General features: G+C 36.2%; 1 protein-coding gene across 1 annotated transcript in view; it reads left to right on the top strand.

The window, feature by feature from the left end:
• FOXK1 (forkhead box K1) overlaps window positions 1-23,720 on the top strand; it is a 127,482-nt gene that overhangs the window by 84,109 nt on the left and 19,653 nt on the right. The window contains exon 3 of the mRNA XM_044678788.1: window positions 17,042-17,227. Coding sequence (XP_044534723.1) covers window positions 17,042-17,227 — 186 coding nt within the window. The remainder of the gene's footprint in view (window positions 1-17,041; window positions 17,228-23,720) is intronic.

Raw genomic sequence — 23,720 nt, 5'->3', positions numbered from 1 at the left:
TAGTAATCCATTACATTTATATACTATAATTTATTTAGCCATTCCCCAATTTAATGGTCTTCCTCTTAGTTTCCAGTTCTTTTCTACCATAAAAAGAACTACTATAAATATTATTAAACATATGTATTCATTTCCTCTTTATTTTAACTCTTCTACATGCTCTTGGAAGAATGTTACAAAGTAGTTATTTTGCTGTTTCACAAAATTTGTGTTAGTCACCCATAACCTTCCAGAATTTACTAAATATACATTTAAGAGTTTTGCATTTTCCCTGCCTTACCCAAATAATTCTGCTTTGTGCTTACAGTTTCAAATCTTTCCTTTTGTGTTCATCTTGGTTTTTAATTGTAAAAAAAAAAAAAAAAAGATTCCAAATGTAGTAGTTTGAGATAATTCTTTGTCATAATAATGTGCAACGTATTAGAGTCCATTATTTTGGGGTAATAACTAATATTTGAAAGATTTAATTCTATTAAAATAGTTATCAAAGTAAAAGCCCAATTAAATGGAGTAGCCATTCTGATTAATTAAATTCTGTTATGAGTAATTTAATTCCCATTATGCCAAAAGGCTCCCCATCATCCCCCCAAAAGCTTTAATTTTATCAATTCCATTTCCTGCTCTAGCTAATAGAATTAGAATTTCTTTGATGATTCTAGAGCCAGCATTTCAAGCTTGTTGTCCTGAACAGGATAACTATGTATATATATAGTATTGTAAATATGGAAAACTGAATGTAAACTGATTTCAGAAGTTTTTAGTTTTTTTGTTTTTTCCTTCTGTATTAAATTCTAGCTATTTACTTTTTAGGATCCCTTTTGGCCAAAGGTTGAACCTGATAAATAAAATTATATTGAAACAGACAATGAATTGGGTGAATACAATTCAAATCTTTATTAGAAGGCAAATTATAGCTCATATGAGTGACTATTATTGTCAGCTATAATTCTGATTACATATAATTGGAAAAGAATACCCTTCTAGGGGGCAATTGGGTAGCTCAGTGGATTGAGAGCTAGGCCTAGAGATGGGAGGTCTTGGGTTCAAATGTGGCCTCAGACATGTCCTGGCTATGTGACCCTGAGCAAATAACTTAATCCCCATTGCCTAGCCCTTACCACTCTTCTGCTTTGGAATCAATACATAGTATTGATTCTAAGACAGAAGGTAAGGGTTTTAGGGAAAAAAAATACCCCTATATAGAAAATCTTAAGTAAAAACAGAAATGTCTGTTTTATAATGCATACATATGCATGCACACTTATATTGACACTTTTGCTTGTTATATTTTTGATTTTTGCAAGTGGCTGTATTGTATAGGTTACATTTACCCCCTAAGAGAGATGTTTGTAAGATAATGATTACCTACAAATCCATTTAAGTAAAGACTATGTATGTTGTATGCATTAACTTCTAAGGTTAAACAGTGCCAGGCCAGCACCTTTTTCACCTCCTCTACCAATTGTCATGTCTAAAGGCTCTGAAATGTTGATCTTTGAAGGGAAAGGATGAGATAAAAGCTCAGAATTGGAGGGCCCCCTCAGATATAAAACCACAAAAGATACAAAACCACAAAGACCAAGCCCATCTTAGTACCACTCTGCCCACGGACATTGTCATTAGGTGATACAGGCTTGGAAGATTTGAGGTAGCGGGGGAGATCTGGAAACAACTACAACTCATCTAGATAGAATTGACTAACATGATTATAGATGCTGTGATACTAAATAAAAGTGAAATCAAAGACCCAGAAATATGTACATTGCTTTTAATCGCTTTGTAAGGAAATTTAATCTTTATTTATTTAATTAATTTAGAGCATTTTTTCCATGGTTACAGAATTCACATTCTTTTCCTCTCCTCCCTTGCCCCCCCTCCCATAGCTGACACACAATTCCACTTGGTTTTACATGCGTCATTGATCAAGACCCATTTCCATATTATTGATATTTGCACTAGGGTGATCATTTAGATTATACATCCCTAATCATATCCCCATCAACCCATGTGATCAAGCAATTGTTTTTCTTTTTTCTTTTTATTTTAAACCCTTAACTTCTGTGTATTGGCTCCAAGGCAGAAGAGTGGTAAGGGTAGGCAATGGGGGTTAAGTGACTTGCCCAGGGTCACACAGCTGAGAAGTATCTGCGGCTGAATTTGAACCTAGGACCTCCCATCTCTAGGTCTGACTCTCAATCCACTGAGCTACCCAGGTGCCCCCAATTGTTTTTCTTCTGTGTTTTTGCTCCCACAGTTCTTCCTCTGAATGTGGGTAGCGTTCTTTCTCATAAGTCCCTCAGTCTTGCTCTGGATCCTTGCATTACTGTTAGTAGAGAAGTTCATTACATTCAGTTGTACCACAGTGTATCAGTCTCTGTGTATAAGGTTCTCTTGGTTCTGCTTCTTTCACTCTGCATCAATTCCTGGAGGTCATTCCAGTTCACTTGGAATTCCTCCAGTTCGTTATTCCTTTGAGCACAGTAGTATTCTATCACCAACAGATACCACAGTTTGTTCAGCCATTCCCCAGTTGAGGGGTGCATACCCTCATGTAAGGAAAATTAAAAAAAAAAAATTTAACATTACTTTTACTTCCCAAAACCCTCTCCCCATTTTCAGACCCTTAGTACAACCCTCTTTTGCACCAAAAAAGTATAAGTAAGCAAAACCATGTTAGCCATGTGTGAAAATGTGTACTTCATTCTATACTTACAGTCCCCCATTTTTCCTCTAAGGAAGAGGCATGCTTTATTGTTGATTCAGTAAAATCATGATTAATCATTATATTTGAATTCAGATAGCTTTTAACATAGTTCTCCTTTTCATTACTATGACCATTGTATAGACCATTGTTCTTCCATTTCTGCTTTATGCTATATCTGTTTATATAAATTCTAACATTTTCTGAATTCTTCATATTCACAATTTCTTATGGCTTCATAATATTATGTTATATCCATACGTTTTTCTAGCTGAAACCCAATCAGTGAACACATAATTTTGTGCTAGCTCTTTACTATCACTAAAAGTGCTGATCTAAGTATTTTTGTATTTATGTAGTTTTTAAATAAATAGACCCTTTCTCTCTGTTCTTGACTTAGGAATATTTGCTTAGCAGTAATAATGTGCAGTTTAATAACTTCTCAAAAAATTCCAAATTATTTACCAAAATTGTTGGGCTAATTTATGGCATTTCCAACTATAGACCTATTATCCTTTAATGTGACCAACTTTTTACTATTGTCTTTACCAATCTTAGAGCATGAGATTAATCTTCAGAATTACTTTAATTTGCATTTTTCTTATTATTGATTTGGTCTATTCTTTCATTTGGTTATTAATAGTTTTGCATTTTTTTCTTTTGAAAACTTTTTAGCACTGTGTTTTCACTGGGACAAATTTTAGAGGTGGAAGTGATTGGTATTTCAGCCACTTTGACAAAAGCTAAGTATAGCACTTGCCTGCTATAATACAGTAATCTCTCCCTAACCCTTACTCTATAGTATTTTTAAAAAATCATAATACAATGAACATCCCATCAGGTTAGGATAATTCTTAATTTTAAGGTTTAAATGATTTATTGTCCTTACCTATATTTCTTATTGAAATAAATTTCTAACCACTGATTTGTGGTATTCAAGAATACTTTGATTATTGCTATTAATCAAAAACATTTTTCCTTGTAATTAGTACCTAAAGTGATGAAATCTCAAGATTCTTTTAAAAACAAAACTTGAGTTTAGAGTAGCACCTCATTTGAAGCAGCACATTTTGTATATCACTGAATCAATAAAAAACTGTTTTCAAGTGGAACATCTCATATAAATATGAGCTGGTGAGCTCAAACATCTTTTCAAGTTTTATTATCTAAATACTCTTTAGAAGAGGGAGGAACCTGATAGAGTGAAGTGAAAAGATATCTCAGGTCATTCAATAAGTTATTTTGAAACTGAAATTAGATTCTTACTAGGTATTTGCACACACAGAGTTCAATAAATTTGATAATTAAGAACAGTCTCACCTTGTGAAGTGCAGTAAAGATGAGAAGATGCTGGAGCAAATCAGCAATATATTCAAATTTAAATGAGTACCAATTTTGCATTTCTCTATTAGAGATTTAGAGCACTTTCTCATGTGCTTATTGATAGTTTTGATTTCTTTATGTGAAAATTGCCTATTCATGTCCCTTGCTCATTTATCGATTGGGGAATGGCTTGATTTTTTATACAATTGATTTAACTCCTTGTATATTTGAGTAATTAGACCCCTGTCAGAGTTTTTTTATTATAAAGATTTTTTCCCAATTTGTTGTTTCCCTTCTGATTTTGGTTGCATTGTTTTTGTTTGTACAAAAGCTTTTTAATTTAATATAATCAAAATTATTTATTTTACATTTTGTAATTTTCTCTAACTCTTGCTTGGTTTTAAAATCTTTCCTTTCCCAGAGATCTGACAGGTATACTATTCTGCTGGTGGAGTTGTGAACTGATCCAACCATTCTGGATGGCAATTTGGAACTATGCTCAAAGGGCTATAAAAGAATGCCTGCCCTTTGATCCAGGCATACCATTGTTGGGGTTGTACCCCCAAAGAGATCATAGATAAACAGACTCCTACACAAATATTTATAGCCACGCTTTTTGTGGTGGCAAAAAACTGGAAAATGAGGATATGCCCTTCAATTGGGGAATGGCTGAACAAATTGTGGTTTATGCTGGTGATGGAATACTATTGTGCTCAAAGGAATAATAAACTGGAGGAATTCCATGTGAACTGGAACGACCTCCAGGAATTGATGCAGAGCGAAAGGAGCAGAGCCAGAAGAACATTGTACAAAGAGACCAATACACTGTGGTAAAATAGAATGTAATGGACTTCTGTACTAGCAGCAATACAATGACCCAGGACAGTTCTGAGGAACTTATGGTAAAGAACACTACCCACATTCAGAGGAAGAACTGCAGGAGTGGAAACACAGAAGAAAAACAATTACTTGACCACATGGGTTGAGGTGGACATGATTGGGGATGTAGACTCAAAACTACCACTCCAATGTAACTATCAACAATTTGGAAATAAGACTTGATCAATGACACAAGTTAAAACCAGTGGAAATGTGCATCAGCTATGGGGGGAGGGGCTCGGGGGATGAAGGGGAAAGTAAGAGCATGAATCATGTAACCATGTTAACTTTTCTAAAAAATAAAAATTATTAAATTTAAAAAAAAGAAAATAACAAGATTAAAAAAAATGCATCAAATGAAAAAAAAATTTAAATGAGTCACTAGTTGGCTTTGGGGTGGAAGTGGGAGCTCCAACAAATTTCCTTGCCACATTTTTTAAACCCTTACCTTCCATCTTTAAAATCAAAACTGTGTATTGATTCTAAGGCAGAAGAGGTGTAAGAGAATTGGGCTTAAGTAACTTGCTCAGTCACACTGCCATGAAATGCCTGAGGCCAAATTTGAACCTGGGACCTCCTGTTTCTAAGGGCAAGCTCTTAATCCTCTGTGCCACTTCCCTGCCCCATTTGCTACACTTTTCTATAAACTTTTGAGTTGTCTTTGTTTCCACAACCACTTTTTTTCTATAGAGGAAGAGAATGGAAATGTATATAAAACAAAAACAAAACAATATTATTATTAGGTCATGAGCCTTAGTGGAAAAGTATTAACCACTCCATTTATACTGCTCCCCTCTATTTTTAGTGTCAGTTTAGGTGCCCTGTTCCTGTTCTCTTTCTGTACCTCTGAGTTGATAGAGTGCTGAAAAACACCACCTAAGAACTTTGTGTAAGTGGCTTTACAGATTTGTTTGTATCTCAGTGAACCTCTGATGCCTGAAGCTTATGAAACTACAAGGACCAGGAAAGTTGTGCTTGCTAAAACCACCATGAACCTAGACAGAGCTGAACAATCAATCAGCAAGCATTTATCAAATGCTTACTATGTGCCAGAAATTCTGCTTAGCTCTGGGGATACACGGAAAAAGCAAAGACCATTTTCTGCTCTCTAGGAGCCTACATTCTAATGATAAGAGGCGAGGAGTAGAAGATAAATACACAATAGAGAGAAGATAACCTTAGAGGGGAAGGCTCTAGTAGCCGGGAATACTGAAGGAAGCTTCCTAGAAGAGGGAGAGGTTAATCTGAGTCTTATAGGAAGCCAGAGATTCTGGGATTTGGAGGTTAGCATGGGATGTAGCCAACAAGTGCAGAAGTACAAGATATGTTGTAGATGGAGGACCATGTATCTAATATCACTTGTTAGTGAGAACATGGATGGGGAGTAAAGTGTTAGAAGACCAAAAAGATTTTTTGATCCTGGAGATAATAGAGCCACTGAAGTTTGAGTCAGAGAGTGACATGGTCAGAACTATGTTTTAGCAAAACCATCTTGGCCACTGAGTGGAAGAGATTGATTGATGTGGAGAGAAAAGTTAAAAGAGATACCAATTTTAGAAGGCTGTTGCAATAGTTTGGGTAAGAAGTGATGGAGGGATAAATTTGTGTGCTGGCTGTGGGAGTAGAAAGAAGGAGACAAATGTGAAAGGTGCTGTAGAGGAAGAAATGCCAAGTATTGGATATATGGGTTGAATTAAGAGATATGTGAAAGAGAAGTTAATAACTTATGTTTATTGATGCACATTACTCAACTTTTTATTGGCTATAATCATGCTCAAATTGTCATTTTTTTTCTTCCGAGCATCCCTTATCAGAACTCTGAAATTTAAAGCAAAATTAACAGAGTGATGAGAAAGTAAGCATTGGAATTAGGGAGACCTTGGTTCAAGTACAGCTTCTGACACATACTATTTCTGTGATTGTGGACAAATCATTCAGCCTCTTTCATTGTCCCCAGATGATTTTCTAAAGACTATAAATTACTGATGAATTGCCAATGGAAGGTGGTGTTTATATGAATGAAATTCTTTGGGTCAAGATCAAAGAAAAAAGTTAAAATAAAAAAATTAAATGTTCCATAAGTGTTTTATTATAAAAACTTTACTTTTAAGTTTTTAAAATTTTAAAATTTTTAAAATTTCACTCTTCACTCTGTATACTTTGATATGTATATTGGTGAATCCAGAAAGATTATTATATATATATATATAACCTTTTTTTTTTTTAAACCCTTGTACTTCGGTGTATTGTCTCATAGGTGGAAGATTGGTAAGGGTGGGCAATGGGGGTCAAGTGACTTGCCCAGGGTCACACAGCTGGGAAGTGGCTGAGGCCGGGTTTGAACCTAGGACCTCCTGTCTCTAGGCCTGACTCTCACTCCACTGAGCTACCCAGCTGCCCCTAAACCTTTTTTTAAACCTTATAGCACTATAAAAATATGAGCTATTATTTTTTGTCTCATTAGTGTGGATACTCTATCCACCAATGTAGGTTGAAGCAACTTATCCCCTTTGTAGGGGATCTACCTATTATGCTCCATGCGGTCAAATGCTTTTATTTGTACATATACATATATATTACATACACATATATGCATATATACACTCGCATATATTTATGAATATAGTTTGGGTATATACATGAAATGGGAAATAACATAATATGCATTGAAAAATATTAACTGTCAAGAAAACACCAGCCAATTAGTGTATTCTTTAGGAGGGACACTAAGAGAAATGCATATAAATCCACATAAAACATTCAAGTTAAAGACCATTTTACTATATTTTAATCTTATCTTTCAGTTTCTCAAGTACATTAATTTACTTGTATATTTGAATGTGTATATATATATATAATGTGTGTACACATATAACAATATGTGCACATATACAGATATGATAGATATGGATACACAGACACCTGAAGACCATTCAACTCCATTTGAAATTTTTTTTTCTGTTTCTCGAATGCATTTTCTCATAGAATGCACTGACTGGCTGTTGTGTACTTGACAATTAATATTTCCCATTGTATATTATGAAAATTCCTTTACCAGTACATATAACTTTTGCGTGAGCCTTGGGGTATAAGCCAGTTTTTGAAGGGCCTAATCTTTTTTTTTTTTTATATATATTTTTAAACCCTTAACTTCTGTGTATTAGTTCCTTGGTGGAAGAGTGGTAAGGGTAGGCAATGGGGGTCAAGTGACTTGCCCAGGGTCACACAGCTGGGAAAGTGTCTGAGGCCAGATTTGAACCTAGGACCTCCCGTCTCTAGGCTTGGCTCTCAATCCACTGAGCTACCCAGCTGCCCCCAGGGCCTAATCATTTTTAATAAGTTAGTAGCTGAGGGGGCAGCTGAGTACCTCAGTGGATTGAGAGCCAAGCCTAGAGACGGGAGGTCCTAGGTTCAAATCTGGCCTCAGACACTTCCCAGCTGTGTGACCCTGGGCAAGTCACTTGACCCCCATTGCCTAGCCCTTATCACTCTTCTGCCATGGAGCCAATATACAGTATTGACTCCAAAATAAAAATAAAAAATAAGTTCATAGCTGAGACTTGTATTGAAAGACTACATCTTAGAATTCTGGTAGCTTCACAAAGGTGTAGCCCAAAGTAAGTTCTGTTCTGAAAGGGTCCAATGCTTCTGCTCATCATTACAATGGGGTCTTTTCAAAAATAATGCTTTATTATTCAAATAGTAAAGTCTAGCTCCCTTAATTTCTACCTCTTGCTTCCAACTAGGGAGGATTACCTACTTTGACCATTCACTTGCATATAAGTACTTCTTGACTGTCTTGATGGAACTGTGTTGTTTGTCTTGTTATCCTTAGCATGGTTGTGTATAGTAAGTATTTAAATTAAATTGGTAAATTGTTTGGTTCTCCTGTAATAGGAGATTTGGTGTTAGCTAGAGGCTCTAGGAGAATGGGGCTATCTCTGGGAAGACTAAAACATGTACTGAAGGCCATCATAGTTTTTCTTCTTTGAAAACTTCTTGAAGCTAGGAAAGGGAAATGGACCACAATCAAGGTTATGAAGAGATGTTGGTTTTAGAAGAAGGAATATGAAAAAGCAACAGAGTTGGTAAATTTAGCTAAAATAAAGAGAAACATCCACAGGGCACTAATTTGGTATTTTTGTTTCTGAAAGTGAGCATGTGAATGATTTGGAGGAAAACATTCTACTTTGGGAGTCAAAAAAAATCTGAGTTAGAATCCCAGTCCTGCCTCTTACTGCTGATTTGGCCTTCATTAGAGTACTTACTCTCTTTGTGTTTTAGTAAAATTAAAGAATTGGACTCAGCTTCTGACATTCCTTTGAATTCCAAATTTTTGATCCTATGTTCAACCCATATTACATTTGGGAAATTTCTTACTGCCCTCAATAAGTCTATCTTTCCCTTAAACAACAGTACTCTTTCTCCCCATGACACTAAATGTCTGTGTATTGTAGAACTTGATAATTTTAGAATCAATCACAGTTGCAGGTGACTCAGAGTAATGGGAAGACTGGTGGTGGGTATAAAGAAGCTGCAACATATTACTAAGGTGTAACTTAGAAATAAATAAGTGGCATAGAAGACATTTATCAAGAATAATATGATTAGAGTATGAGCTGAAAATGGTTAAGTATGGATTACATGAGACTTAAGATAACTATGGTACTATTCAATATCAATCAATCAATAAGCATTTATTAAGTTGTAAATAAAAGAACTAGAGGAAGACCTGTACTGCATAGGATATAGTTGCATTAGATGAAAAGATAGGATGAGGTTGCAGACTAGGCCAATGCAGGAGTACTCACGCTAAAGTCATAGCTTTTCATTTCATTCTCAATTTTGGACATGATATGTAACCTTTGGGCTCTTTGTTCAGAATGTAATCTTTGGAAAACCAGGAAGTTTTACAGTCATGATTCTGTACTTTTTTGGTTCCTATATTCACCACACTAGATAATCTTTGAAATTTTTAGTGGAATCTTTCAGAGGATTTTCTTTCCAGCTATATCAGTTCTTTGTCCCCAGCATTTTCTCCTCCAAATGTGAAGACCCAGGACCATCATTATTTGTACACCAAGTTTCTTAAACTTGATAAATCTCCCTAAGTGAAATCTTCAAGACAGGCTATGGAAGTCTTTTTTATCTTTGTTTTTTATTTTAATTTTGGTCTGTTCAAATAACAGAAGCATCACATGATGAGGCTTACTTACATTGATAACTAATGAGTAAAGCTAATCTCTGGAATTGAACAGTTTCTGATCAACATGGTTTCCTCCTAGTATCTGTTCAGTTACTTAGTGAACCTTAATGCTGTCTATCAGGTGGCTATATATGGTAATGATTATTCATCTATTTATTCTTTCTTTTCCAGGGTCCCTTTATGCCCAACATAAGCCATATCAACAAAACTGCCAGGATCTAAGGAATAATCTTATCTTTAAAAAAACAAAACTCTTACCTTTTCTCTTAGAATCAATACTTTGTATAACTTCCAAGGCAGAAAAGTGGTAAGGGCTGGGCCAGTGATGGGCAAACTTTTTAAAGCGGGGGCCAAAAGAAAGGAAATGCTCATCTGTCAGTCTGTTTCTAAGGCAACTCTTTCAAAGTTTCATTGTATTGTATCCTACTCATTGTATTTGTCAGATTAGGAATAATGTCCTGCAGCCAGATAGAACATTTTAGGGGGCCTGCAGGCTGTAGTTTGCCTATCACTGGGGGTTAAGTGACTTGCCCAGGGTCACATAGCTAGGAAATGTGAGGTTAGATTTGAACCCAGGACCTCCCATATGCAGGCCTGACTCTCAATCCATTGAACCACCTAGTTGCCCCAAGTCTGATTTGATGAACTAAACACAGCTAACTGATGAAGCCCCTGACCATAGCCTCAGCAGTACTATTAGGGATTGAATTTGGCAGGTGTAATCTTTTGAAAAAGGTTGAAATTGCACTGGAGGTTGGTTTTGGGGAGAGGGTAGGGTCATAGATAATCTAATCCTTTAGTCCATTACTTTTAAGGCCAGCCTTGACCACACAAACCATTTTAGTTGATATTTGAATATTATACTTTTAAAGATCACAGTTCAATAATTATCTCTAGGCACATGGTGCTGTATGTCTAGCGTGAGTGGGTTATTGCTGGCTTTTTAGTCACAACATGTCTTAAATCAGAATTCATCTATCTTCTTCAAACCTACTTACCCTATTCAGAATTTACCTATTATTGTGTGTATACCATTATTCTTACTCTCATCTAGATTTGCAACATTGATGTCATCCTTGGCTTTACTTTCCCTAAATATCCTGTCATTTATGAAATCTTGCCATTTCTGTCATCAACATCTCTTTTTTTGGTCTAATTTGTTTCCATGGATCATCTCTTCCCATTCTTATTCATACTCCACATAGGAACGAAATTGATTTCCCTAAAATGCATGTTTGACCATGTCACCTCCCTATTTCTTCCTTTTTTTTTTTTTTTTTAAGTCAGAAAATTTATTGGAGACAGAGGTTCCAAACCTCTTACCTCTTGGATAAAATAAAAGTTTTTCTGTTTCACATTTAAAACCCTTTTTCTTACACATTACACTCCCTATACTTTATGGGCCAGCCATACTTGCCTACTTGCTATCCATCACATACTCCACCCCATCCTTTGTCTTGGTGCCCTTGTCATGGTTTTCCCTCATGTCAGTGCTCTCCCTCTTTACCTTCACCAAGGAATCAATTAGAAACCCTATGGTTTCTTTCAGGACCCAACTCAAAGGCTGTCTATAATAGGGAGACTTTAAAAAAGACTTTAGTCTCAGTAGCTGCTAATGCCATCCCTCTTATAGTTAACTTGTATCTACTTTATATGTATCTTGAATAAACGTGTTTACATTTGTCTCCCCAATTAGGATGTACAATCTTCGAGTCCAGGGATGTTTTTCTTTGTGTCCCAAGCACTTAATACAGTGTCTGAACCTTAGTAAGTTCTTGCTCAATATTTGTTTGATTGGTCCATTAAGGTAGGTTAAATAGCCATCTTTCCCAATATTTAGTTTTTCAGTGTCTAACATATTCTTAGTCTTACAGTCAAGAATTCTAGACCAATTCCCTGTTTGACAAGTGAAGAAATGGAAGCCCAAAAGATTGTAGTCCTTTAAGTCCACACAGTTTAACAGTGACAGATTGAAACCAGAACTCAAAGCTCCAGACTCCTAGTCCAGTGCCTTTTCCACTAATCATGCTGTCTATTTTAGTACTACTAATTTTCATACTAGAAAGTGTTGTGTTTTTTTTAATGTTCTTTCCATGCCTAATTTATAGCACTTTCAATGTGCACTTTAATTTGAGAAAGGGATATTTTGATTTAGTATTTATGTTTAAGGGGGCAGTTTATAAACCCCTTAGAAAACACTGCTGCTTTGAATATTCAGTCAACTTTAAAGAATATTGTTTTATTTATGTTGTATTATGCTTTTGATATTCTGGTACTGTGTTGCCTTTAGTTTTATTTTTAAAAGCTATACTTTTAAAATCCAGATCCCTTAAGTTCATTTGTAACTTATATTCTTCATTACATTTTATATTGCCTGGGCAGCAACAGTTCTGGTTGTAACACAACCATGCTTCAGTAATGGAGTGTCCCCATTTGTAGCTATCCTCTTCATTCACTTTTTAGAAATTGTCTTAAAATTTAGAAATAAGTTCTTATAGACAAGGCAGTTTAGGTAAACTATATTTTTCATGTAGATTTGTCAGGTTCCTTTCATTTGTGAATTTGTGTGTAAAAGTTCCTTTAAAAATCATTTCCCCGAGAGTCTGTTTTTACTCAGAGTGCTTTACAAAACCCAGAACCTATGGTGCCTTCTGGTATTCTAATTTCAGACTTTACGTAAATGAAAATTGCTTGTGGTCCCTGGCCCACCACATGAAAGTTTCCTAATTGCATGTATTCTGTACTGCCCTGAAGGAAGAAGGTTTAAAGCTTTAGAAGAGTTTTGGCTGTTGAATCATCCTCACCCTTTTTCTGAATGTCTATTATCTTTTCTTCTGTTGTATATGGAGTCTAGCAAAATATAGCAAGCTATCGGGTTTGGGTAATAGAATTGTTTTTTCTCTCCATTATAGAGCATTCTTATTGTCTTTCCAACCAGGGCAGAAATTCAACTGTGTAGAAACTGTGGCAAAATATAATTTTTCTTAAGAATTACTTGTATCTTTTAGAATTGAAAACAATTACAAATCTCCTAAAATATTTTAGCATCATAAAATCCTATAGCTGGAAAGGGATTTTATAGATGATTTAGTCTAAGCTTCCATGTCTTTTTTCCCCCATTTTTATGAAATACAAAATATAGATGACAAGTTGGAATAAAGCAATGTATATTTTTCTGTTTAGAGATGGAAAGTCTACAACTACCAAACAAAATACTTGTCATTCCATCTGCTTTTATGCATATCTTCTTATCCATGATATCAGGAGCTTTTACTGCAAATTGGAATATCACTCACAGGTGATCAAAGTTCTTAATATACTGTTATTAATACTTTATTCAAATGGTTTTCTTAAAATTTTACAAGCTTTTTACATTTACTAAAAATAAAATATAAATACTTCTTTAAAACTGGTGCTTCCTGTATCAATTATAAATGAAAGAGGACCATGGTCATTTCCATGCAACTATGCAGGTCCTTATCGTAATGTCTCATATTAGAATAAAAACCCAGACTCGTTTTGCATCTGTTTCATTCAGCTGGATCTATCCTGGGCTAATTGTAGCACAATAGCTTATTCTTTTTTCTGCAGTTGTTTCCCACCTGTCTGACAGTGTTGATAACTTCTAACTTTGCTTTTGTATACCATTAAAATGTTTCATTCAACTTTACAAACCCTCTTTTAACAAGTTCTTTTTGGCATTTTGCTACATTCCATACTTGTTTGATTTAATGAATAAAGTTAGCTTTTGGTGAATGAGTTACTTCCAAGGATCCCCTTTTTGCCCAGAGAAGCACCAATTGTTAGAACTGGAAAGGATCCAGAACGTTGTCCTAGACCTACCCCATTACAGGTAAGGGAAACAAGGTTGAAAAAGGCTAAGTAACTAAATATGAAGTCATATAAACAGTGTCAGAGTTAAGGTTTCAATCCTATTCTGATGTCAAATCCAGGACTCTTTCTACTGCAGCATGATTTAATTAAATATAATGATCTCAAACATTTAAATTCTGGCTTATCTGCTAGTGTTGTCCACTTATCCAGGGTTAGGGATCTTTGCACATTGTAGCCTACATCTACCAAAATATACTTAAATTACTACTAAATATTTTCTATTGGTAACATATTACTGAGAAATCAGTGAAAATATTAAAGCTTTGAGTATTTTGCCACAAATAATGTGATAAAATGGAAAGGGAGCTGGAATTGGAGTCAGAGGACTTAGATGTATAACCTGGCTTTTACACTTACCTGTGTGACATTGGACTAAGTATCTGAGACTCTGAGTCATTGCCTCATCTGTGAAATGAAAGATTTAAACTAGATGATATGTGAAGCCATTTCCACATAGAACCATATCTATGATCTCACATTTAAGGTATATGTGGTCAACCAGATGCTCCATAACTTCAGTAGCTAAAATGAAAACTGAAAAATTTTGTTTTTTGATTATGCTTAATTCCAAAGAGCTAAGAACCTAAATAAAAATTGTATTTATTTTAATTTTTCAGAATATTTTCATATACTCATTTTTCATCTTCATAACTTTATGAAATAATGTCTGTGATCTTTTATGAACAAAGAAATTGAAGTCAGCAAAGTTTGTGACAATGACCAGGAATACTATTTAACAGTGGGGCCTAACTGACTGTTAATCCAGTTTCTTTAAATGAGAGAGGGACATTTGCTTTTATCTAATGTATCTTTAAGAGGTTTGGTCTGACACCAAATCATCTCAGTCTGTCCTATCCTCCAGGTACCATTTGAATGAGGTGATTAGCATGGGGCCACAGTCAAGTAGATATCTGAATTTGAAACCCATAGGACCAGAATTGAACCATATATATTCATAAGAATCTTATGTATGTGGGTACTAGGTATATTTACCCTCTATTTATATATACACACTAGGAAAAGAGACTGATCAGAATGAAATTATCATAATTCCTAATCTTCTCAAAGTGAAAGGGTATTTTAGTTTTTAAAAACCTACAGATGGATATATGTGTGTGTGTGTGTGTGTGTGTGTGTGTGTGTGTGTGTGTGTGTGTGTGTGTGTGTATACCCCTAAGTAGTTTATATTGTCTACAGTTATTTTAAGTGGAATTTCCTTTTCTGTCTCTTGCTATTGACCTTTGTTGGAGAGAAAAAGAAATGCTGATGATATATGTGGTTTATTTTGTATCCTGCAACTTTGCTAAAGTTAATTGTTTCTGTTAGTTTGTTGATTCTTTGGGGTTCAAGTAAACAGTGATGGTGAACCTTTTAGAGATGGAGTGCTGGGGCCCACCCCCACAGAGACCAAGTGCTGGGCTCCTCCCCCCACCAAGTGCCAAGTGTGTCCTGCCCCCTTCCCCCTTCCCCCACACAGGGGAGGGAGGAAGCCCTTCCATTGGGCTGTTGGGAGGAGGGGAGGGTAAAGTGAGTTATGTCCTCAGCAAGTGTAAAGAGAGGGAGAGGAGTGACCTGAGCAGTTCACTCCCCTTCAGTTCTGCCACCTGTGACCCTCCCACCTTACCCCCTGTGTGTTCCCCTTGTGCTGCTGGGCAGAGGGGCAGGTGATGTGAAGAATGTCATCAGGCAGGGTAGAGGGCAGGGGGGGAGCAGCTCTGCCCAAGTCCTCTGCCTTTCTAGTTACAAATTTGGGGGGGGGTGTGTTATGCCCACAGAGAGTGCTCTGTGTGCCGTATGTTCAACAAAACTGAAGTATATCATCAGATCATTTGCAAAGAATGGTAGTTTTGTTTCTTCATTGCCAATTTTAATTCCTTCAGTTTCTTTTTCTACTCTTATTGCTAACATTTCTAATACAATATTAAATAGTAGTGATGATAATGGGCATCCTTGCTTCACCCCTCACCTTATTAGGAAGGATTATAGTTTGTCCCCATTACAGATCATACTTGCTGATAGTTTTAGAAAACTGCCTTTTATCACCAAAAAAGCTTTTTTTTCAATTTTTCTAATGTTTTTTATAAGGCATGGATGTTATATCTTATCAAAGACTTTTCTGCATCTATTGGGATAATCACATGGTTTCTGTTGGTTTTGTTGTTGATGTGGTCAATTATGCTGATAGGTTTCCTAATATTGAACCATTCTTGCATTCCTGATATAAAACCCATCTGGTCATGGTATATGATCTTTGTGACATAACGCTATAATCTCCTTGCTGGTAGTTTATTTAAAATTTTTGAATCAATATTCATTAGAGATATTGGTCTATTTCTTTCTCCGTTTTAATTCTTCCTGGTTTAGGTATCAATACCATATTTGTGTCATAAAAGAAATTTAGAAGAATTTCTTCTTCTCCTATTTTTCCAAATACTTTATGTAGTACTGGAATCAATTGTTCTTTGAATATTCTATTATAGTAGAAAAAGAACAAAATTAAAATCCCCAATTAAATACCAAATTTGGGAATCCTCAAAATTAAAGGGGAAATAAATAAAATTTGAAAGTTATTTTGCCTAACTATATACCAATTGAGATGCAACCAAACCAGTCATTAGGGGTAAATTTCTATCTCTATTTCTATCAGTAAAATAAAAAGCAGATTGATGAATTGGGCATGTAACTTAAAAAGCTAGAAAAAGAACAAATTAAAAATCTTCAATTAAACACCAAATGGGAAATCCTGAAAGTCAAAGGAGAAATGAATAAAATCAAAAGACCATTGAACTAATAAACAAAAGACAAGGAGCTGTTTTTTTGAAAAACATAAAATATGAACCCATTTTGAAATGAATTCGAATCAGTACTGAACATATTTTCATATGAATCACCAAGCAAACATTAGTTCATTACAATTATTTAGGAGAATTAGAAATTTCCTCAATGAATATTTGGTTAATATTTAAATTCTCTAATCAGTTCTTTTTGTATTCTGTGGCAAGTATATTTACCACTTCTCTTTCTTTTTCTTATTGCAGATGTACCTTTCGATTTCCTAGTACGGTTATAAAGATCCAGTTCACATCTCTGTACCATAAAGAAGAAGCTCCACCATCTCCCCTTCGACCTCTTTACCCTCAAATTTCCCCTCTGAAGATCCACATTCCGGAGCCGGATCTCCGGAGCCTAGTCAGTCCCATTCCTTCTCCTACTGGCACTATCAGGTAGGTAATAGATTTCTGGATGCTACTTTTTAGATTAACAAAAATCATAGTCAATATTTAGCACAGTAACCAGTACTGTGAGGCAGCAGGGCGTAATGATTAGGGAACTGTTCTTGGAGTTATTAAGAACATTATGATACACATGCATATATGTATGTATGTTTATGCATATATGTACACATGTACATGTGCATATTCTTACCTGTGACTGAGGAAGTTAGTTACTCCATCAGTGCCCCAAACCATTTCCCCAAGACTATAAGTTGCAAAATACTTGCCAGTCAGCATTGGTACAGGGAGTTTTCTCCTTGCTAGAATAGGAATTCTTAATATCAGTGAATTCACAAGTCCAGTTAAACTCATATACATATCATATTATCCAGGACCATATGTAAAATAAGTAAGATGTGGTATTTAAAAATTTGTCAAGATGTATTTCACATTATATACAGTATGCATGTTCCTAAAAAGTTGTATGTAAACTAAATTTTTCTACAGCTAGATATTTGAATAAAATCTACATTAAATACTTTTGTAAAGCAAGGTATTACTCTCACTAGTTTTACTAACATTTTATCAGATTCTCTTAGATAAGTACTCATAGTTTATAGTCTTCTTGTCATTCTTCATGATCACCATATTCATGTGGATGACCATTTTGACTCCTGTTTCCTTTACTTCTGCAACTTTTCTGACTTTTATTTCCATTCTGCTTCAGCTGCCCACTGGAATGGTCACAATTTTAATTTGCCAAGAGTCAAAACTGCTCCCCATCCAAGAACTTGAACTCTGTGATTCCTTTATTGGAGTGTCAGTATGCTATCATTTCATCCCTACTGTACTCCTGCTGAAGCAGCCCCTTCTCCTTACCAAAGCTTCTGGTTCTTCCCTTTTCTCTCAGCCAGTAACCCCAGTTATGTCATTTTAATTTATATAGTTTTGATCTATTGGTAAGCAACTTCATTGCTGTTCTTAATCTATTCTTGAAGAATACTCATGACACTTTTATCCTTCAAATGCTAATCTCCAATCCTGGATAACCTCTAGGATCCAATCTTCATTTATACTCCCAGGCAGCTGACCATACCCCAAAAGGGCCCCTAAATTCTGCTTACTCAGTTAATTACAGATTTATATTAACTTTACGGGAATTTTTGCTACTGCACAACATAGTCCTTGTATGGATTCCTTATCATATTCATCATTGCAACTATTCCAAGCCTCCTTTTTCCCCAGATTTTCCGAATTCATTACTTCTTTTATCTCTCTCATCAGATGCCCCTAACAATAAATTACAACTCTTACCTCACTGAAAAAATTTCCTTCTGACTCTCTCAACTCTCTTCTTCCACACACACATTAGAATTTTTTTGTATCCTTACCCACCCTATTCCTTCCTTTTTGCCAGTGTGTGAATGAGACTGCCTTCCTCTTTGACATGTTTGTCCCCTCAATCTTTCTCTCTAGGTTTCCCCTTCTCATTTCGGATACCTTATGCCAGCCAGTTATCTTCACTATCTCATTTTAAATCTGTTCCTCTCTTTTGCTTTCCCCCTCCACCCCGCACAAACATGCTTAGGGCTCCACTATTCTTAAAAAAGGTTTGTTTGTTGTTCCTCTGCTCTGCTCCTCAAACTATTACCATATCTCTTTCTTCCCTTTTTAAAAAAGTAGTCTATACTTGATGTTTCTATTTTCTTACTACCCACCCCTTAACCCATTCCCATTTGACCTCCACCCTCACTCTCTGATTGAACCTGCTTTCTATAGATTTCTAAATGACCTCCTTAAATCTAGTGAGGGTTTCTTCCTTTCTTCATTATCTTTAACCTGTCTGCAAACCTTTGACATTATAGATCATCTCCTTCTACTTGAAATCTTTCCTTTCTTCTTTGGTAGTTGGTGAGCTCTTAATAAATGCTTTCATTCTAAAACATAGTATTACTCTTTTGGCTCTCTGGCTTACCATCTGATCCTTCCTTTTTTCTCTATTTCATTGGCTATTTCCCCCTTCTTTTTACTTCCTCCCCTCATGTGGATTTTTTTCAAGGTTCCATCCTTTTTTTCTTTTTTTCTCTTTTTTTTAAACCCTTACCTTACGCAGTATTGGCTCCAAGGCAGAAGAATGATAAGGGCTAGGCAATGGGGGTCAAGTGACTTGCCCAGGGTCACACAGCTAGGAAGTGTCTGAGGCCAGATTTGAACCTAGGACCTCCTGTCTCTAGGCCTGGCTCTCAATCCACTGAGCTACCCAGCTGCCCCCTCCATCCTTCTTCCTCTTCTTGTTACAATTTCCCATGCTCGTTTCATCTATTTCTGTGGTTGTAGTTAGCACATCTAGGGAGACAGTTTTCCAATCTCTACCTCTGATCTTTTTTCCCTGAGCTTTCCTGTTTCCAGCTACCCAGTAGGCATTGCACTCATTGATCTGCTATTACTCTCTATATAAAATTATTAAAAGTGAATTCATCAATTTTTTTATTTATTCTTCTAATTTCTCTATTTCTGTTGATGGCCTTTATTCTCTCAGCCACTCAGGCAGAGGAATTTAAACCATCTTGGATTCTTTCTCCTTCATTCCCCAAACTGGGTTACTTGTCAAGTTCTGTTGCACCTACTTCTGCTATCTCTTTTAAAAATGAAACAAAAATCAACAACAATCAAAAAAACCCTCTTACCTTCAGTCTTAGAATCAGTACTCTATATTGGTTCCAAGGCAGAAGAGTGGTCAGGGTTAGGGATTGGGGATTAAGTGATTTACCCAGGGTCACACAGCTAGGAAGTGTCTAAGGACAGATTTGAACCCAGGACCTCTTATCTCCAGGCCTGTCTCTCTATCCACTGAGTTACTTACCTGCCCCCTGCTATATCTCTTATATTTACCCTTAATCTCCACTATTACTACCACTACCTAGCCTAGCAATGGATATGTAATTATTATAACATAGCAATAATCCTTACTAACTTCCTTTTTCCTTTTAATACCTAGAAACCAGTTCTTCTAGGTCTTTTCCCCTGTAAAGCTAAAAGAGAAAAATATAAATTAGAGTAAAAATTACTATGAATCAAAAATATTTCAAGTCCAAGAGAGTGGCTCACTTATTTCAGTAATTATTAAAAAAAGAAAATCTTTATACAGTAAAAACTTTGGCTTAACAGATTTAGTTTTTAGTAGGTTAAATGTTTAAAATAAAAACAACTTATGTTAACATTTTTTAAAATGTGGTTAAAATTTAAATCATGGGAGTGATTTTGTTGTGCAATTTAGAAAATGTACCATTTTTTTACCGAACATTTCAAAAAACTGATATGTGAAACTGAAGTTAGCATTCAAATGTTTAAATGTCCTGAATAAGAATTTTGATAACTCTACTTTTATTATTTTGCATTTATATAACACCCTTTTCATAATAGCTAAAAATGTTTAAAAATTATTTGTCCTTATATAGCCAGGATTTAGCATCCAGATTTGCATTACACAACATCCCTTGTTTGCTTTTGGTTAAGACATTTTGCCTCCATGAGCCTCTGGTTCCTTATCTATAAAATAAGAGGATTAGACTTGTCCTTTGAAATTCCCTTAAAGTTCTAGAGTTTTGATCCAATAATGATAATATATATGTGTCTTGTGAATATACACATTCATGAGAGCATTGTGGTATCATGAATAGAGAGCTGATCTTGAAGGCAGGAAAACCCAAAATCAAGCCTAGCCTCTGACCCATTCTGGTTGTGGCTGGGCAAGTCACTTAAGAACTCTTTAACCGACCAGTTCTTTAGGCATCTTTGTCTCAGACTACAAATTGCAGAGAAGGTGCTGCCCCATATTTGTACTGGAAGGATCCTTACATCAATCACAGATTCAGTCTCTATTCATGGATACATGTGTGTATAATTAATACAGTAGCATCTTAGGAAGTCCTCAGACCAGAAGTTGGATGATTGTGTTTGGAATGTTGAAGATAAGATGCATGTATTGGTTTGGATACTGGAAGTTCTCTTCCATCTAAGAGATTTTGAGAGCCTGTTAATATTATGAAGTGCTAATGCACAGTTGGGGGGAAAAATATGCCAAGTTCAGGACAAGAAGCAATGATTCAAAAATTCAATCTAATAGATCTAGCTAGTAAGTAGTTATTATATGCAAGCAACTGTCTTAGGTTAGAGATACAAAAATGAAAAGATAGACCCTAATCTTAAAATGCTTGGAATCAAAGTCATTATTAAAAAGGATTGAAACCAAATTAAGATTTTTAAGGAACTTTGTGACCCTGGGCAAATCACTTAACCTTTGTGAATGTTTCCTTACCTGTAAAGGGAGTAGGATATATTAATTATCTTATGAAGTTTTGAGAAAAGCACCTAGTAAATTATAAAATATTACATAAATGTGAGGTAGTAGTAGTAGTAGTAGTAGTAGTAGTAGTAGTAGTAGTAGTAGTAGTAGTAGTAGTAGTAATTGGTTAATAGCCTAGCTTTGAGAAGCCTAGGAAAGTAATTTTAATGATCAATTTAACCTACTTAGATTGCATCCTTTAGCAAAGTGCTTGGAATTCTGTTTATAGGTATTTACTGGCAATGTTTTTGTTTTTAAATTGTTTTGCTTTGGAATTTACAAAAATGTATTTCTCAGTGGCCTTTCAGATAAATATAGTCATTAAGATATTTGAATAAAACCGTTTACAATTTTGGTGCTTTGGTGTCAAATGTGGTGCTTTTTAAAGGAGCATTTTTAAGTTCTCTTAAACAGAATTAAACACACCTTCAGTATTCTAGGAATACAGAGCTGGAGAGGTGTTGTGGTCAGGCCGATATTTATCCTCCTCAACTGGAATGGGGGCATCATTCACTGAGGGCTAGTTTTCATTCAGTTCTTTTTGCCTAAACTTCCCACCATGTTGAAACGGTTTGGTGAGAGTGGGAAATCCAAACTAGCCTTTTCACTTAAGGCCTTGATGCAGCATTACAGGGAAGATTTCAGTTTACATCCGTTTGTCTTAGCACAGCGGAATTCAAGAAACTTCCACTGCCTCCAGAGGTTTGGCTGCAAATCACGATTCAGGCAGCATGTCTGTAGTTGGGGTGGGGCCGCCATGTTTACCAACATACCCTCCCCACCCCCCCTCTGGCCCTTCCCGCTCCTTCCTCATCTCCTTCTGATTTCCTCCCCCTCCGCCCCCAAACCCAGCGCACCCCACCCCAGCCCCTACCCCTGAACTGCACTGGAAGTGACAATTACAGACGGAAGTCATACGCGCTTTCCTGCCCCTCAAGGGCAACAGTGACCCCTAAGGAGCCACAGGCATCAAAACTCCATGCGGCCTCTCCTCACACCCCGGGGAGGACCGAGAGGACCAGGCCCCTAGCAGCCCCGCAGCCCGGCCTGGCGGTGCCTTTGTTCCCTCACTTGGCCGCCTCGGCCTCAGCTTTTCTTGTCCTCTGGGTCCGCTCCTCCTCCTCCTCTTCCTCCCCACAGTGTTTACTTTCCTAATTTGGTGTAGGTTTGCCTTGCTCTTCTCTGATTGGATGGTGGGAAATTGTGGCGTTGTGAAGGTCTGGGTAAGTTTCTTTTTTGGAGCCGGTTTCCTCTGGCTCCTCCTTCCCGCTCACTCCTCCCTCTCCACGTCCAAACTTTAAAGACAGGCTATTACCTGTTGGAACACTGTAACCAAGGTACACTTCAAAATAAACTGTTCCAGCCCTTCCCTCCTGACCCTCCCCAGGCCTTCTGTTTACTCTGGAGTTTGCTTCCCTTGGGCCCCACCCCCACGCCCTGTCCCATCTCCCCCCCTGGAAAGCGCACCACCTACGGAGTAGTGAGTGAACGTAGATTAGATAAAATAAACTGTACCTCAGCAGCACGGCTTTATAAATGTTTCTCCATTTTTAAAGAGGGGTGAATTTTTTAAAAATAAGGAGATAAATTGGTTAATCATTTCCAGGATTTTACTAAGTCAGAATATGTGTCTTTCTGAGTTAGAATTTCAGAAAACCAATCCTGTAGTTACAGTGAACTAAATAACCCCATAAAAACATTGCACATGGAGAAAATGGCCAGAGTTTTAGAGTTATGAATTTCTTCATTAAAAGGTTTCTCTTGGTGATTACAGTACCAAAAAAAAAAAATCAAGGCTGGAAAAGGTGAATGCTAACATTAAATTGTATACTTAAAAAAGTCATTTACTTTCAAATCTAAACATATCACAAAATAATTAAGTGATTAGGAACAAAGTGACACCAAACCATTAGAGGTTCATGATTGTTGCTCTGAAACACTGACAGTTTTCATATTAAACCTTTTGACTATTAAATCATCTTTGAGTTGAGTACTGAAACTACATTAGAAATGAACTTTTTCATTCATTTCTACCGATTCTTGAGTCCTTCCTCAAGACCACCTTGTTTTTTTAAACATTAATATTTATTTTTAACATGGTTACATGATTCATGCTCCTACTTTCCCCTTCACTCCCCCCCCCCCCCCCCCCCCCCC

The sequence above is a fragment of the Gracilinanus agilis genome, chromosome 1, assembly GCF_016433145.1.
Source record: "Gracilinanus agilis isolate LMUSP501 chromosome 1, AgileGrace, whole genome shotgun sequence".
Lineage (NCBI taxonomy): Eukaryota > Metazoa > Chordata > Mammalia > Didelphimorphia > Didelphidae > Gracilinanus > Gracilinanus agilis.
This window is presented reverse-complemented; position numbering and strand designations above follow the sequence as displayed.